The 14,906-nt window shown below is 37.8% G+C and overlaps 1 protein-coding gene across 1 annotated transcript; it reads right to left on the bottom strand.

Moving 5' to 3' along the window:
- Window positions 1–8,334: 8,334 nt before the first annotated feature.
- Window positions 8,335–8,835, bottom strand: LOC126704598 (AT-hook motif nuclear-localized protein 10-like). The gene has a single exon (XM_050403627.1). The coding sequence runs from the start codon at window positions 8,833–8,835 to the stop codon at window positions 8,335–8,337; it is 501 nt and encodes a 166-aa protein (XP_050259584.1).
- Between the last annotated feature and the right edge of the window lie 6,071 nt (window positions 8,836–14,906).

Below are 14,906 nucleotides of genomic sequence, written 5' to 3'. Positions count from 1 at the left end.
CTTCCTTTCCCAAGGTTCATTATCGAGGTAATGGGTAGAACTTTCTCTTTTGGCAAGTAATAAAGGAACCACAACTGACCAGTCCTCTTCTAAACTGAGATGCCACATTTCCTCAGACTCGTCTCGAGAAGCACAAGGAACAGATAAGGACCAATGGAACAGTCACCTCCGCATTAATAAGCTTTCTCACCTAGTCTTTGTCACATTAAATATTGAATGACTGGTCTGAACAGTAGAAATCCCTCAAAAGTCCTCTTTCATGATCAAAAAGTAGTAGAATAGAGGGATGATGGGACAAGTACCTCCAAATCTAGTTGGGAATAAGCCAACTGGGGAGAGGGGAAAATGGGTGAGATTTCTATAAAAGGAGGAGAAGAGGAACAAGGTTAGGGGTTCAAAAAAATTGGAGAAATAGATTAGGCTTGAACAAGAGAGAGAAAGAGAAATTGGAAAGATAGCCTCGTGAGCTTTTAGCCTTTGAATCCATCTTATGTACCTAGGGAACTTTAGTCCCATATATATGCATTTGATTTGTTCACGTTTCTTCTTTAAGCTGTTGCTTAGACTTCCCATTATGGATCTTTTCCCATCCTTTAAAAATTAGTTGTGTAGATCTTATATCAATCTCCTTGAAAAGTCGTTGGTTGTTTTTGACTCTTACAAAAGGCTAATAAAATATTCTAATTTTATGAATGAAAAATTAAATTGATTTAGAAATTGTGTTGAACACAAATTAGTGAATTTTAAAGTCAGGGGGAGTACATGATAGAATATGATATGAATTACAAAATTGAGTTTTAGTTATATTAAAAGTCTCATTAAGGTGTAAGACTTGTAGTTATATATATATATATATATATCTCATTATAATTCACCGATTTTCATGTTCACTCATCATCAAAATAGAAAAGTAGACTCTTTATTGAAGGTTTAGTTTAGAGCATGATGAACAAAGGATTAGTTGTTGCTTTATTATTATTATATGTACTGTCTTGGTTCTCTAGTTCGAATGTGCACCCAGCATAGGGATGACAATTTTGCCTCGTCTCGCCCCTCCTTACTTCGTCCCATGTGGGTTTTCCCCACCCTACAAAGGTGGTGGGGTAAGGATGGAGCGAGATTTTAGCCCCGCACCACAGGACGGGGCGGGAGTGGGTTTAGACTTTTTAGACCCAATCCGCCCCATCCCTATCTCACCCTGCATTAATAAGGGTTAAATTGTAAATTTTTCATACCTTAAAACCATATTATTTAAACAATCATATCATCAGCGTATTTTATTTTACTCAACAAGGCTTTCAACCTCTTTTTTTTCTCTAGCAAGGTTGGAAATAAGGTACAATTTTTAAAACTTTCTTTTGTTTTTATTATAAACAAATTTATATACTATTAAAGCATTGATTTTGTATTATGAGATTTTTGTTTTTGTTGTGATATTTTCTTGTTAAACACTTTAATAATATTATTCAATTTTTGCTAAAAATTAGTTTGATTTGATGGGATAAATTTATTTGTAATTTCAAGTATATTTTTATTAATGAAATAGGTTTTATTAAAAACAATTGTAATAGTTGTGGGCCAATTTAAAAGAAATAGATTTTTATGGGGTGGGGCAAGGTTTCCTGGGGCCTCAAGTTGCAACTGGACCCCTTCAGAACCGTCACTATTATCATTATCAGCACCATGCCCTATTTTCATCATGTCTTTAGAACCATTGCCATCACCACTATTAGCACTAGAACAATCTTTAGGAGAATTATAATGTCAAAGTAGTAGTTATTACTTATTAGCATCCCCATCAGCTCGTGCATAAGTTTTTCCATTTTGTACATCTAAAACCTACTTTTTCTATTTTACACACTTATTTTTACAAAACACCCACATCAGTTTGTCTATTATACACATTTATTCAAATAAAATATTCATTTCTTTGCCACATTGCCATCGACCCACATCCATAATTAGGGGTGTTCACCAAACCGCATAAACTGCAAAAACCGCTTGCAAAATAGCATAATCGCACCGCACCGCAAATAATAGTGCACCGCACCACACCGCATGGTGGAGTGCAGTTTGCGGTTTTATAATAAGAAAACCACACAAATTGTACCGCACCGCACCCTCTTTGTATATTAATATATTTAATTATTTTTAATATTTAATATATTATTAATAGTTTAATAACTCTAGTTTTCAAAAAAAAAAATTTTTTTGATAAACCTAGCAAGTGTTGATTAATAAAGCTAGCCCAAAATAAAGAAAAATTAGCTCAATAGTTTAAAACTTGGACCAAAATAAAGGGAAAAATTAGTTTCGGGCTGGGTAGAAAAAACCCAAAATTTGAAATATATATCAATTTCAAATAATTCAAACTGCATCTTATACACCGCACCGTATATGTGACCGCAAAAAAGAGGTGCGGTGCGGTTATGGTTTTGGCTAAACTTTAAATCGTACCACATCACATCACACCACACCGCACCGCACATGTGACCTCAAAAATAAGGTGCGATGTAGTTATGGTTTTAGCTAAATCGCACCGCACCGTATTGCACCGCGAACACCCCTACCCACAATCCACATCGATATCACACCAGAATCCACACAACCCATTGGTAGAAAACCAGAAAAACAAACCCAACAAAATGGATCAAAACTCATTTATCAAGAGCGATGCCTCACCTTGAGCAACAAGATCGACGCCTTCGGTGGCGATGGCAAGAATGAGAAACAAGATCGATGCCTCCAAAGGCAAGCGGTGGCGATGGCGATGGCGATGGCGAGAGACATTCAACCCCATTCAACCTGAAACCCACTGATCAAGCCCATTCAACCCAAAAACAACGAGAAACAAAGGAATAAAGAGTGATCGGCGGTGATGGCGATCGACGTCAGTGGTGATCGGCAGAAGCTAGAGGAAGAAAGATTGATGAGAGGAAGAAAGATGGATGAGATGAGAGAAAGAGAGAGTTGTGCGCCTGAGAGAGAGAGGGAGCTGAGAGTTAGGTACAGAGAGGAGAGAGAAAATTTTGTTAAAAAATTATATACACATGCTATAGTGCCCGTGCAAATATGCATGGGTACTGTAGCAACTTGCATTTATGCACAAGTTTACACCCACTGATATGGGCGTTTTTTTGCTGAGATTGTGTAAAATTTGTTACTTTTTTCTATTTTGCAAAGTTATCCACGAGCTGATGTGGGTGCTCTAGTGTGGAGTAGAATATCTTGTTCATCAAAAAGTGTGGAGTAGAATATGTTGTCATTTATTTGTTCTTATTTCAATTGTTCCTTGTATTTCTCCTGGTCACCTAATTTCAATTCATTTAAGCTATCTTTTCATTGTGTTCAATCTTTTTCAATTAAATTTTTTTCGTATGAGAAAGAGAGAGAGAGAGAGGGGTATAACTTTAAAAAAATATCTTGCCAAAAAGTAAGATTATAAAAATACTATATGATTTTAAACTTGGAACTGTATTGCTAATTCTCAAATTGGGTACCTCTATGATTTTTTTTCCTCTTTCATTAGGATTTTTGGGTAGTGAATTTTTCTTGGAGAATTGGCAGAGTATCTATAGTAATTGAGCTAAAAATGTAGTTATTTGGCACCTACAAAAGTCACTTTATTTATTTTACCTCTTCATACCCAATATCAATGGATCTATATTTTTAACTATTTGATTAAAATAATGCAAATAACTCATTAGAATAATAATAAAAACTTCCATAGCAAAAAAAAAAAAAAAAAAAAAAACACCAATACAACACAAACATCCACCACCACCAATAGTCCACAGCAGGGGGGAAAAAAAACCACCAAGCCAAATCCTCAATCTTTTTCCTCAATCTAGACTAAACAAAATCATTAATCACAAACAAAATCACCAATCATAAACAAAATCAAAAATCACCAACACAGCACAAACATGACGTGGGTCGGCGAGTTGGGTTAGCGGAAGGGGTGGGTTGGCGGAAACCCAACACAAACACAAACACAAACCCAGCACAAATTGAAGACAAACCCAAAAATCAAGCTCCAACAGAACATATGAAGATGAAGATCCAACAGAACAGATTGGCGATGGGGCTTAGGGAGACGGGTCTCGGCAGTAGGTGAGCTGGCCGACGAATTATTATTTTTTTAGCTTCTACACCACTAATACTTAAAATACATGTTGCAGTAGTGGTGCCAAAGGTAAATGTTTTTAGCTTCTTGACAATATAGCTATTTAGCACCACTATTGTGGATGGTCTAAGAGCGATTTTTGAGAAGGTATTTGTGGAGCTCGAATATTTCACACAAGGCTCACAGACCCTAGCCCATAAAGAAGGGGTGAGAAAGAAACAAAGGATCAGACCCAACTAAGATACTGACAACGTGGGCTGACCAAACATTGTAAAGGAAGAAGGTCAAGTTCACTCAGGGACCTTGGCCTCCAATCCAACCATGCCCGTCGCTCCATACTAGTATCTAGTTAATGGGACGCCAATTTTGGTATACTAAGAGAACAGTTACCTCCATATTAAATAGATGTAACGTCTACGTTAAATAAATGCCCCCACATAATGAGGCTACATTTATTATTGAATGACTAATTGACATAATGCAAAACCGCATGGTAGGAAATAGAGATGGGTAGTACTAGTCAGCACCCACCAGGCATGTATCAATCGAAGATTAAACCAGTGAGACCCACAGGCTTGAATAATGTTGCCCACAAATGACTGTCATCCAAATAGATAAACTAGTTCTCATATAAATTTTTTTTAAAAAAAACAGCTCCCAGGTTTTGCTATGCGTGTGTTTCAATCCAAAAACATAACAATTCGTTTTCCTAAATTTGTATCCATTCTAGCTAATATTTTGTTTGGAAAGGGCGTAAAAAAATTATTGATATTGTTTGTTATAATCAGAACTCTGATAAGTATAATTAACACAATACAAACCAACATTCTTTCTAATGTATCGTTTAAAAAAACAAGAGAGAAACATTCGTTTTCCTTAATTCTATTTTAAGTACTCTACCTTCTTTTTCAAAAAAAAAAAAATAATAATTTAAGATAATTTCTGCTATTCAACTAAAAAAAAGTTAAAAGATAATAATCAATAGAAGATAATAATCTGATGAGGCTTTTTTATTTTTTATTTTTATTTTAGTGGTCCTATTTTGTAGAAAAAAAAACTGTGTTTTTTTATTTTATATATATAAATTTTTTATTTTGAAAATCTAAGTGAATAAATCAATTTGAAAATTAATAGGAGAGTGATCTTATTTTTTAGGCAATATTTTAGTGAGAGTTAGGGTTGCATTTTTACCAGATTGTCCTTTAATTTTGTCTTTACTTAAACATAGAGGTATAGGGGCATTTTTGAACTAAAAAATGAGGAATCCAAACAGGGGAATCCCCTTAAATAATAGTAAGTATAGATGAATTGAAAAGAAACAAAAATTTATTGACAAATCGAATCATGGTTAAACACTAAAACAGTCTACTATATAATTAAAAAAAAAATTGTTTTCACGGTTAAAGACTTTTTATTTATTTTAGTACACGGTTAAAGACTTAGAGCACTCACAACAGTGGTGCTATATTGGTATATTGGTATTTTTTAGCTCCTCAACCACAAAAAGCATGCTCCAACAGTGGAGCTAAATTTTTTTTTTAGCTCCATTGCTACAGTGTGTATCTATAGATAGATGTGCATTGTTCATGAGAGCTAAAAAAAAAAAAATTATTTTAATCCCAGACTCGATTAAAATAATAAAAGTGGTTCTCTCTCTCAGTCACTCTCACCTCTTTGTCTCAACGTCTCCGACCCACGCCTCCGCCGGCCTCAACGTCATTGGCCCAAGTCGACCTAAGCCCTAAGCTGCCGATCCATGCCTCCGACCCACGCCTCTACCCAGTCCTCCATCTAGGGGTGTCCAAGCAGACCCGGAACCCGATCAACCCGCCCAATCCGTCCGACCCGGCCCGAAAACCGTCCGACCCGATGCCGGCGACGGTCGGCAGCGGATCTTCGCCCAGAAAACCCGAGACCGGCGGGTCGGTTGACGGGTTTGAGCATGAAAAACCGAGAAAAACCGACCCGACCGGAAAACTCTTCAGAATTTCTATTCTCCGCCGATTTGAGTGGTTACCGGTCTGATTTTGTCCTATCTCCTCGAGTTACACTGAGATCTTGCCGAGATCTCTTCGAGATCCGGCGTGATCTCGTTGAGATCTCGCCGGATCTATTCGAGATCTGCCGAGATCTCTTCAAGATCCGGCCTGATCTCGTTGAGATCTCGCCGGATCTATTCGAGATCTGCCGAGATCTCTTCAAGATCCGGCCTGATCTCGTTGAGATCCGGTCAAATCCAGCAAAAACCAAAGATTTTGGCAAAATCCGGCGACGATTTTTGTAAAATCCGGCGACCATTCATACAGTCTGAAACCGACCAATACCCGACCGGAACCCGATGACATCCGACCACCCGATCCGCTGCCTTCGGCGGGTCGGCTGCGGGTCCAAGTTTTGGAGACCCGATCTGGTCGGGTCGGTTCCGGGTTGGGCACAAACCCGACCCGGACCGACCCGTGGACAGCCCTACCTCCATCCCAACGCTCACCCAACGCTGATTAGACCCATCCGCCTCAGACCCACTTCTCTTCCGCCGATCAGACCCATGCCGACACTATCCTCCTCAAGCCTCAAGCCACCGCTGCCGCCCATCTCTTTATTCTCTTTGCTGTGATTGAGGGTTTTTTTCATTTTTTTTTAATTTTATTTTTATGTATTTTCATATGGCTTTGGTGGTTGTGGTGGTTGATTTTGGCTGTGGTGGTGGATGATTTTGACAGTGGGTTTGTGGATATTGGTTGTGGTGGTGGTGGATGATTTTGGCTTTGGCAGTGGGTTTTGTGTATTTTGGCTATGAGTTTTGTGGTTTATGGTTGTGGTTGTGGCAGTGGCAGTGGGTTGTGGTTGTGGTTGTCATGGCTGGTGGTTTGTAGTGAGTGGTGGTGATGGGGTTGTGATTGTTGTTGTGGTTTTGTTTTTGTTTTTGTTTTTTTTTTCTTTTCTATGTTGTGTTGTGGTTGCCAAAGTAGAGTGGTGGTTGTGGCCGATGGTGGTGGTGGTGGTGGTTGTGGGTGTGGTTGTGGCTGTGGCTGATGGTAGAGGTGGTTGTGGTTGGTGCTGTGGATGTTTTTTAGGTAGTGGGATATATTATTTTATTGTAGGGGATATATTATTTTATTGTGATGTTTATATTATTTTATTGTGTTGAAAGTTAAAATAGATCCACTGCTATAGCATGTGTGTAGGTAAAATAGATAAAATAACTTTTGGTGGAGCTAAAAGGCTAAATTTTTAGCTCCACTGTTGTGGATGCTCTAACCCATTATCATTATCAATACAACACCTAATTTCATCATCGTCTTTAGAACCATTGCCATCACCACTATCAGCACCAGAACAATCTTTAGGAGAATTATAATGTCATAGTAGTAGTTACTCCTTACTTACTAGTGGAGTAGAATATCTTAGTTGTTATATATGTTGTTCTTATTTCAATTATTCCTTATATAGCTATATTTCTCTTGGCCACCTAATTTCAATTTATTTAATATCTTTTCATTGTGTTCAATCTTTTTTCAATTAAATCTCTTCATATTATATATATATATATATATATATATAGAGAGAGAGAGAGAGAGAGAGAGAGAGAGCAATGTAATGTGATGTTGTTTAGTTGATATTTCATCTTAACTTATGAGATAATATCCCCTTTTCATTGTTGTAACTTAAAAAAAAAAAATCTTGCCAAAAAGTGAGATTATAAAAATCGGTAAATATCAAATTTTGGGTGTATATTGTTCAATTGTTAAGCTATTGGAACATAATAAATTTAATCATTTAACCACACAATTCTAACACTTATGGCCTGTTTGGAGGTTTAAAAAAGGAAGGGGAGTAGAGTAAAGGGAGGGAGAGTAATTCAATTACCTTGTTTGGAAGTTTTTTAAGGAATGAGAGGGAAGGGTTTGGAGGGGTTTCAACTACCTCTAACCCCTCATTTTTAATTCCCCAAAATTAGAGAGATTTGAAAGGAAAGCAGAGTAGATAAATTATTGATCAAATGAATTCCTCAATTTATCCTTTCTAAATTAATAAAATTACAAACTGATTATAAATAATCTTTATTTGTTTTTTGAGAAAATTTAACACTAGAAATGACAAATCTTCCTGGTGCTTTCTTACAAACCAAACACAATTTTTGCAAAAACAACCCAAACACACACACACTGTACATGACAACAACATAAAAGAAAAAACCCGGTAAAGCTTTAAACTTTAAAAAGCAAACCTAGATATAGATTCAACAAAAAATAAGTACCCAAAGCTTCCAATTGGTGCTTCTTGCTACTAGAACCAAGCAGTTTACCCCTAGCTTTCTTGAACGAAGTGGGTGGCGATGATCCTCCAGAAGGAAGCGATGCTGGAGCCGAAGGAAGAGGAGCTGGAGCTGGATGAGGAGATGAAAACCCACCTCCACCACTTGACTGAGTCTGAGCTATAGGTACAGGCTGAGCCGTAGGAGTGAGACCCAAAGCCATAGACCCATCTAGGCCATACTTTCTGGGTCTCCCTCTTTTCCTCTTAGCTTGCTCTCCACCACTCATATTCCCTATATTCACATTCACATTTACAGCCCCACCACCACCTCCACCATCAAGCTGGTAAGTTGGTGATGTTGTTGCTGCTGCTGTCGTCATACCTGTGGCATTTGTTGCAGCGGAGAGGGGCTTGTAAACGGTGTTGTCGTCGAAACTAAAACCCAAGCGCATGTTCTGAACTAGTGGCTGTGCCGGCGACGACGACGACTGTTGCTGTTGTTTCTGTTGTTGTTGATGTTGTTGTTGAAGTGCTCCAACGTTAGAGCATCTCCAGCAAATTCATCAAATTTTTGTACTGTTTGGAGAATGAATAGTGACTTTTACCTTTTATCTACTCACTTTTTCAAATACACTTTCCAACAGATTCTCTATCCCATTCTCTATCTCATTTAAATATTATTTCTTCATTTATTATTTATTCTTTTTTTAACAACTACACATTTTCCAACGTTTTTTTATTCACCACCTGATTATTATAATAGAAAAAAAAAACTTTTGAAGAATGAACAGTATCTCATCAGACTTGATGAGCTAATGTTCATGAGCCAAAAAAATTTCCTAGTATAGACAACACATTGGAGAATGTTTTTATGGTCCCATTCTCTATTATAGAGAATTTTATGCTTTTACCTACACAGTTGGAGATGCTCTTAAATGGGCTTGTTCCTCTTTTATGTTGAACCTCCTGTGGAGCTCATGGTTTTGTTTGGGTTTCAAATTTTCGAATTTTGTTTGGGTTTTGAATTTTTGAATTTATTTTTATTTTTATTATAATTTTTTTGAGGTAATAAAAATATTTTATAATAGTTAATAGTAGTTGTAGGGACACGATTTTTAACGACCCAAGAATAACGTTGGTCTCGTATATAAAAAAGCCCGAACAATATAATTCATAGAGAGTGGGATAGAAAGGCTGGACCTTGGTCATTGGGCGGCGGTTTAGTCATGATTTTCATGGAAGCCCATACGAAGGCGAATTTGGCCTGTATAGCTAAGCCTTGCACGGATGTGGTTTGAAAGGTTTGTCTCCTCGGACTTAGTCCGAGGAGCGTCTTATTCTCACCATTCTCCTTTTTTATGGGATCCCCCCCCCCCCTTTTTTGTCTCCGCTATCTTTCCCTTTTATACTAGTATTTACTTCCCGTTCTTCACCTACGTGTCAGTTTTTCCTTCGTTGGGGTCAGTACTCGTCCTATCAATTCATACGTCAGGGTGGTTGGGGAAAGTTGAATAGCAAGGTCTGGAGTATGGGCTTGTCAGGTGCTGGGCTCCACATTACGGTGTGGACAACTTTCTTCATTGTAATGCTTTTGTATTGAGTTTGTCTTTTACTTCAGGCGTTTTGTGAGGTGTTGAGCGTGAGATCCTCCTCGGCCACATTCTTGAGCCTTTAAGGGACTTTCATCATACGTCCTGGGTAGTAGGGCTCTTCGGCCTGGGCTTTGAGCCCTTAATACAAGGTGGGCTGGGACCGCAGATTTTGGGCCCCACAGTAGTTTTATACTTTTATTAGTGGTATTTAATGGAATGAGAATGTTTGATTAAATAATTATTTAATCTAACAAATTAATTATAGACTAATGTTGCAAATCCATTTTCAAACAGGAGTAAATTTGTCTATTTAAATAATTTCCTCTCATTTTCATCCTAATTTTTAAAACATTCAAACAAGAGGAAGGGTTAATTACTCCATTCCCCCTTACTAATTTTAAAAACATCCAAACAAGGTAGAGGATAACCATTCTCCTCTACTTTCCTCCTCTACTCTCCTCCCTCTCTAAACTTCCAAACAGGCCATTATTCTCACTTGTGAAAATTTAAATGGAAGAATTTAAGCCCTTTTGCTTAAAAAACATTGGTACTATTTCTTAAAAAAAAAAAAAAAAAAAAAAAAACTTGGAACTGTATATTCTCAAATTGTGTACCTCTATGATTTTTATTTTTTTCCCCTTTCATTAGGATTTTTGGATAGTGAATTCTTGGAGAATTGGTAGTTGGAGTGCGATTTCTGAGAAGGTCTTTGTAGAGCCTTGATTTGTTCACACAAGGCTCACAGACCCTTAGCCCATGAAGAAGGGGTGAAAGAAACAAAGAATCAGGCGCCGCCAAGATAATGACAATGTGGGCTGACCAAACATTGTAAAGGAAGAAGGTCAAATCCACTCAGGGACCTTGGCCTCCCTCCAAGGCTCCAACCCATCCATGCATGCCCTTCATTGTCCACTAAGGGACCTTGGACTCAACTCGACCATGCCCTTCGCTGCATACTAGTATCTAGCCGATGGGACACCAACCTCGAACCAGAGAGGATAGTGCCTGAATCCAACAACTCGGCTATATTCGCTTATTTAGTAACATTCACCTTCGCATTAAATAGATGTCTCTACTTAATAGGGGTCGCATTTATTATTGAATGATCGCCATGACCAGCCTCAGTAAATGACATAGTGCAAAAATGTTAGACAAGTAGTGCGGAGCAGGAAATGAAGGTACCCACCGGCCACCTGGGCATGTATCAATGGAAGATTAAACCAGTGAGATCCACATGCTTGGATAATGTTGCCCACGAATGACTGTCATCCTAAAAGATAAACCAATTCTCATAAAAAATTAAAAAAAAAAAAAAAAAACTAGCTCACAGGTTTATTATGCGTGTTTCAATCCAAAAACATAGCAATTCGTTTTCCTAAATTTGTATCCACATTCTAGCTAATATTTTTTTTTGAAAAGGGCGTAAAAAAAATTATTGATATTGTTTGTTATAATTAGAACTCTGATAAGGATAATTAATACAAACAAACCAACACTCTTTCTAATATGTAGTTTTAAAAGAAAGAGAGAAACAATTCTATTTTAAGTATCCCACCTTCTTTTTCAAATTTAAAAGATAATTTCTGCTATTTAACTAAAAAAAAAGTTAAAAGATAATAATAATCAATAGAAGATATAAATAAAAATAATAGTATAAAGTTTAGTTACAAAATTGATTGTAATTTAAGGCTACAACTTTAATATCTTTTTATTGGAGGTGAATTTTGACAAATTCACTGTTGGATTACATATTTTTCTTATAACCTCCGTGCTTGCAAAAATTAAAGATCAATGGATATGTCATTAATAAATTGTTTCAATTGTAAGTTTTTGTAATTTAAAATTATACATAAAATATAAGCTTATAGATCATATAGTGTGGGTACCTAAGGCATGCTTGCAACGTCCTTGGCCGTCCTCGGCATGCTTTGCAACGTCCTCGGCCGACCTTGGCATGCTTACAACTTAGGCGTCCCACATCGAAGGAAAACCCCCCCCCCCCCCCCCCCCCACTTTCTGCCTTATAAGCTGTGAAGTAAAGTGAGTAATGTACCACCCAATTGTAGGAACACATTTTGCAGCCTAAGCCCAAGGTGTATGGGATCTTAGACCAGTAAGCCCAGTACAATAAATTTGTAGAGAGTGGGTCAAAGAGTTAGGTTTTAGTGCATGAATAACAGTTAATATGGTGTTCATGACAATCAAACATAAATGAACTGAGTTTATCAAAGAAAGTTTGTTCTTGGCACAATCTGAGGAGTTTTGTTCTAGTAAATATTGAATGAGAATGGTTACAGGAGTTCTTGAGATTGCTACAGTGCTTTCTCTCTTAATCCTTGGGCCCTCTCTTCATGGTGGGTCTCTCCTATTATATAGTCCCCTTTGAACGATCTTGGCTTTCCACTTGTTAATCATCCAAGTCTATACTTGAGTGCTTGTCCCATCAGACACCCTCTCTGGCGTTCTGTGAGTTGCGGTAACCGAGATAGCACTGTTCAAGGGTCTTGTCCATATAAATGTGGTGTTAGCAACTTTCCCTTAAATATTCCTGAATTCCTATCCTTTAGAACTTTCTAGAAGGTCACTCTGACTATTTAGGACTTATATTTGACCGTGCTTTAGCTGGTCCGAGGATATATTCCTCCTCGGACTTGGATCAGATGCTAAGGGGAAATTAACACGCAGTGACATCTTTGCACTCGAGGCTGAGCCTTATAAGGCACCCGGGAAAAGTGGTTAAACAGAACCTTAGTCATGCCTGTAGTCCTTGGACTAGATGCTAAGGGAAAATTAACACGCAGTGACATCTTTGCACTCGGGGTTGAGCCTTATAAGGCACCCGAGAAAAGTGGTTAAACAGAACCTTAGTCATGCCTGTAGTCCTCGGACCAGATGCTAAGGGGAAATTAACACACAGTGACATCTTTGCACTTGGGGCTGAGCCTTATAAGGCACGGGGGGAAAAGTGGTTAAACAGAACCTTAGTCATGCCTGTAGTCCTCGGACCAGATGCTAAGGGGAAATTAACACACAGTGACATCTTTGCACTCGGGGCTAAGCCTTATAAGGCACCCGGGGAAAGTGGTTAAACAGAACCTTAGTCATGCCTGTAGTCCTCGGATCAGATGCTAAGGGGAAATTAACACATAGTGACATCTTTGCACTCGGGGCTGAGCTTTATAAGGCACCCGGGGAAAGTGGTTAAACAGAATCTTAGTCATGCCTGTAGTCCTCGGACCAGATGATAAGGGGAAATTAACACGAACTGACATCTTTAGAAGCAGTTAAACAGAATCTTAGCTATGTTGGGTCCCTCGGACCTCCTGTTTTGGGGAAATTAACACTTAATGACAACTTTTCTAGGTGTTTAAACTGAGCCTAAATCATACCTCGGTCCTCGGACCAGATGATGCGGGAAGGTTAATATTCCATGACGATTTTTCAAGTGTTTAAACAGAACTTTAGTCATGTCTGGCTCCTCTGACCACATACTTTGGGAAAGTAACGTTCCATAATATCTATTTGTTTCTCACTAAATGTCAAGACAGACCCAAGATTATAATCGACTCCTCAGATTAGTAGCTCTGAAATGTGCAATTTACAATACAAATATAGGGCGCGTGAAACGGCACTCCCACGGGTGTAAATCAAAGGATCAAGTAGAGTTAACTCTTAAAAAATTCAAAACCCCACTTTTCTCCTTGGGTGAGAGGAAAAAACCGGAGTTTTGAGGGGCTATTGTGGGGTTATGGGCCCAAAATCATACAATGGGGCGTGAGGCTTTGGCCGAGAGCGCGGTAGTCCAAGTGTGAGGAGGAATATATCCTCGGACATATATAATGGGGCGTGAGGCTTTGGCCGAGAAAGTGGTAGTCCAAGTCTGAGGAGGAATATATCCTCGGACTAGCTAAAGCACGGTCAAATATAAGTCCTAAATAGTTAGAGTGACCTTCTAGGAAGTTCTAAAGGATAGGAATTCAGGAATATTTAAGGGAAAGTTGCTAACACCACATTTATGTGAACAAGACCCTTGAATAGTGCTATCTCGGTTACCACAACTCACAAAACGCCAGAGAGGGTGTCTGATAGGACAAGCACTCAAGTATAGGCTTGGATGATTAACAAGTAGAAGGCCAAGATCGTTCAAAGGGAACTATATAATAGGAGAGACCCACCATGGAGAGAGGGCCCGGGGATTAAGAGAGAAAGCACTGTAGCAATCTCAAGAACTCTTGTAACCATTCTCATTCAATATTTACTAGAACAAAACTCCTCGGATTGTGCTAAGAACAAACTTTCTTTGATAAACTCAGTTCATCTCTGTTTGATTGTCATGAACACCATATTAACTGTTATCCATGCACTAAAGCCTAACTCTTTGATCCACTTTCTACAAATTTATTGTATTGGGCTCACTGGTCCAAGATCCCATACACCTTGGGCTTGGGCTGCAAAACGTGTCCCCATATATAGTAATTTTATATCTTATTGACATAAAATTTGATATGTGTATTAAGAAAGTAAAGAACATACAACTTAACAGTTAGATTTTCTAAATATGTGGCTAAACTTTATCCAAAATAATAATGAATTGAAAAAAAAAAAAAAAAAAAAAAAAAACCTTATTGACAGACCGCATCATGGTTAAACGCTAAAACAGGCTACTATACATTTTTTTTAAATAAAAAAAAGTTTGTTTCACGGTTAATGGCTTATAAATTATAAAATAGTCTATTTTTATGAATGAAAAAATAAATTGATTTAGAAATTGTGTTAAACACAAATTAGTGAATTTTAAAGTCGGGGGAGTAAAGGAAAGAATCGGATATGAATTTAAAAATTGAGTTTTAGTTATATTAAAAGTCTCATTAAGGTGTACTACTTGTAGTGCAATGCAATTGGATTTGTCTTCTATACTCTATATAAAATAT

The sequence above is a fragment of the Quercus robur genome, chromosome 2 (assembly GCF_932294415.1).
Source record: "Quercus robur chromosome 2, dhQueRobu3.1, whole genome shotgun sequence".
NCBI classification, from domain to species: domain Eukaryota; kingdom Viridiplantae; phylum Streptophyta; class Magnoliopsida; order Fagales; family Fagaceae; genus Quercus; species Quercus robur.
The sequence above is the reverse complement of the archived record's forward strand: the minus strand, read 5'-3'. Positions and strand labels throughout refer to the sequence as shown.

Bases quoted from the DNA above. Each gene is read 5' to 3' on its own strand.
- LOC126704598 (XM_050403627.1), bottom strand. From the start codon at position 8,835: ATGCGCTTGGGTTTTAGTTTCGACGACAACACCGTTTACAAGCCCCTC.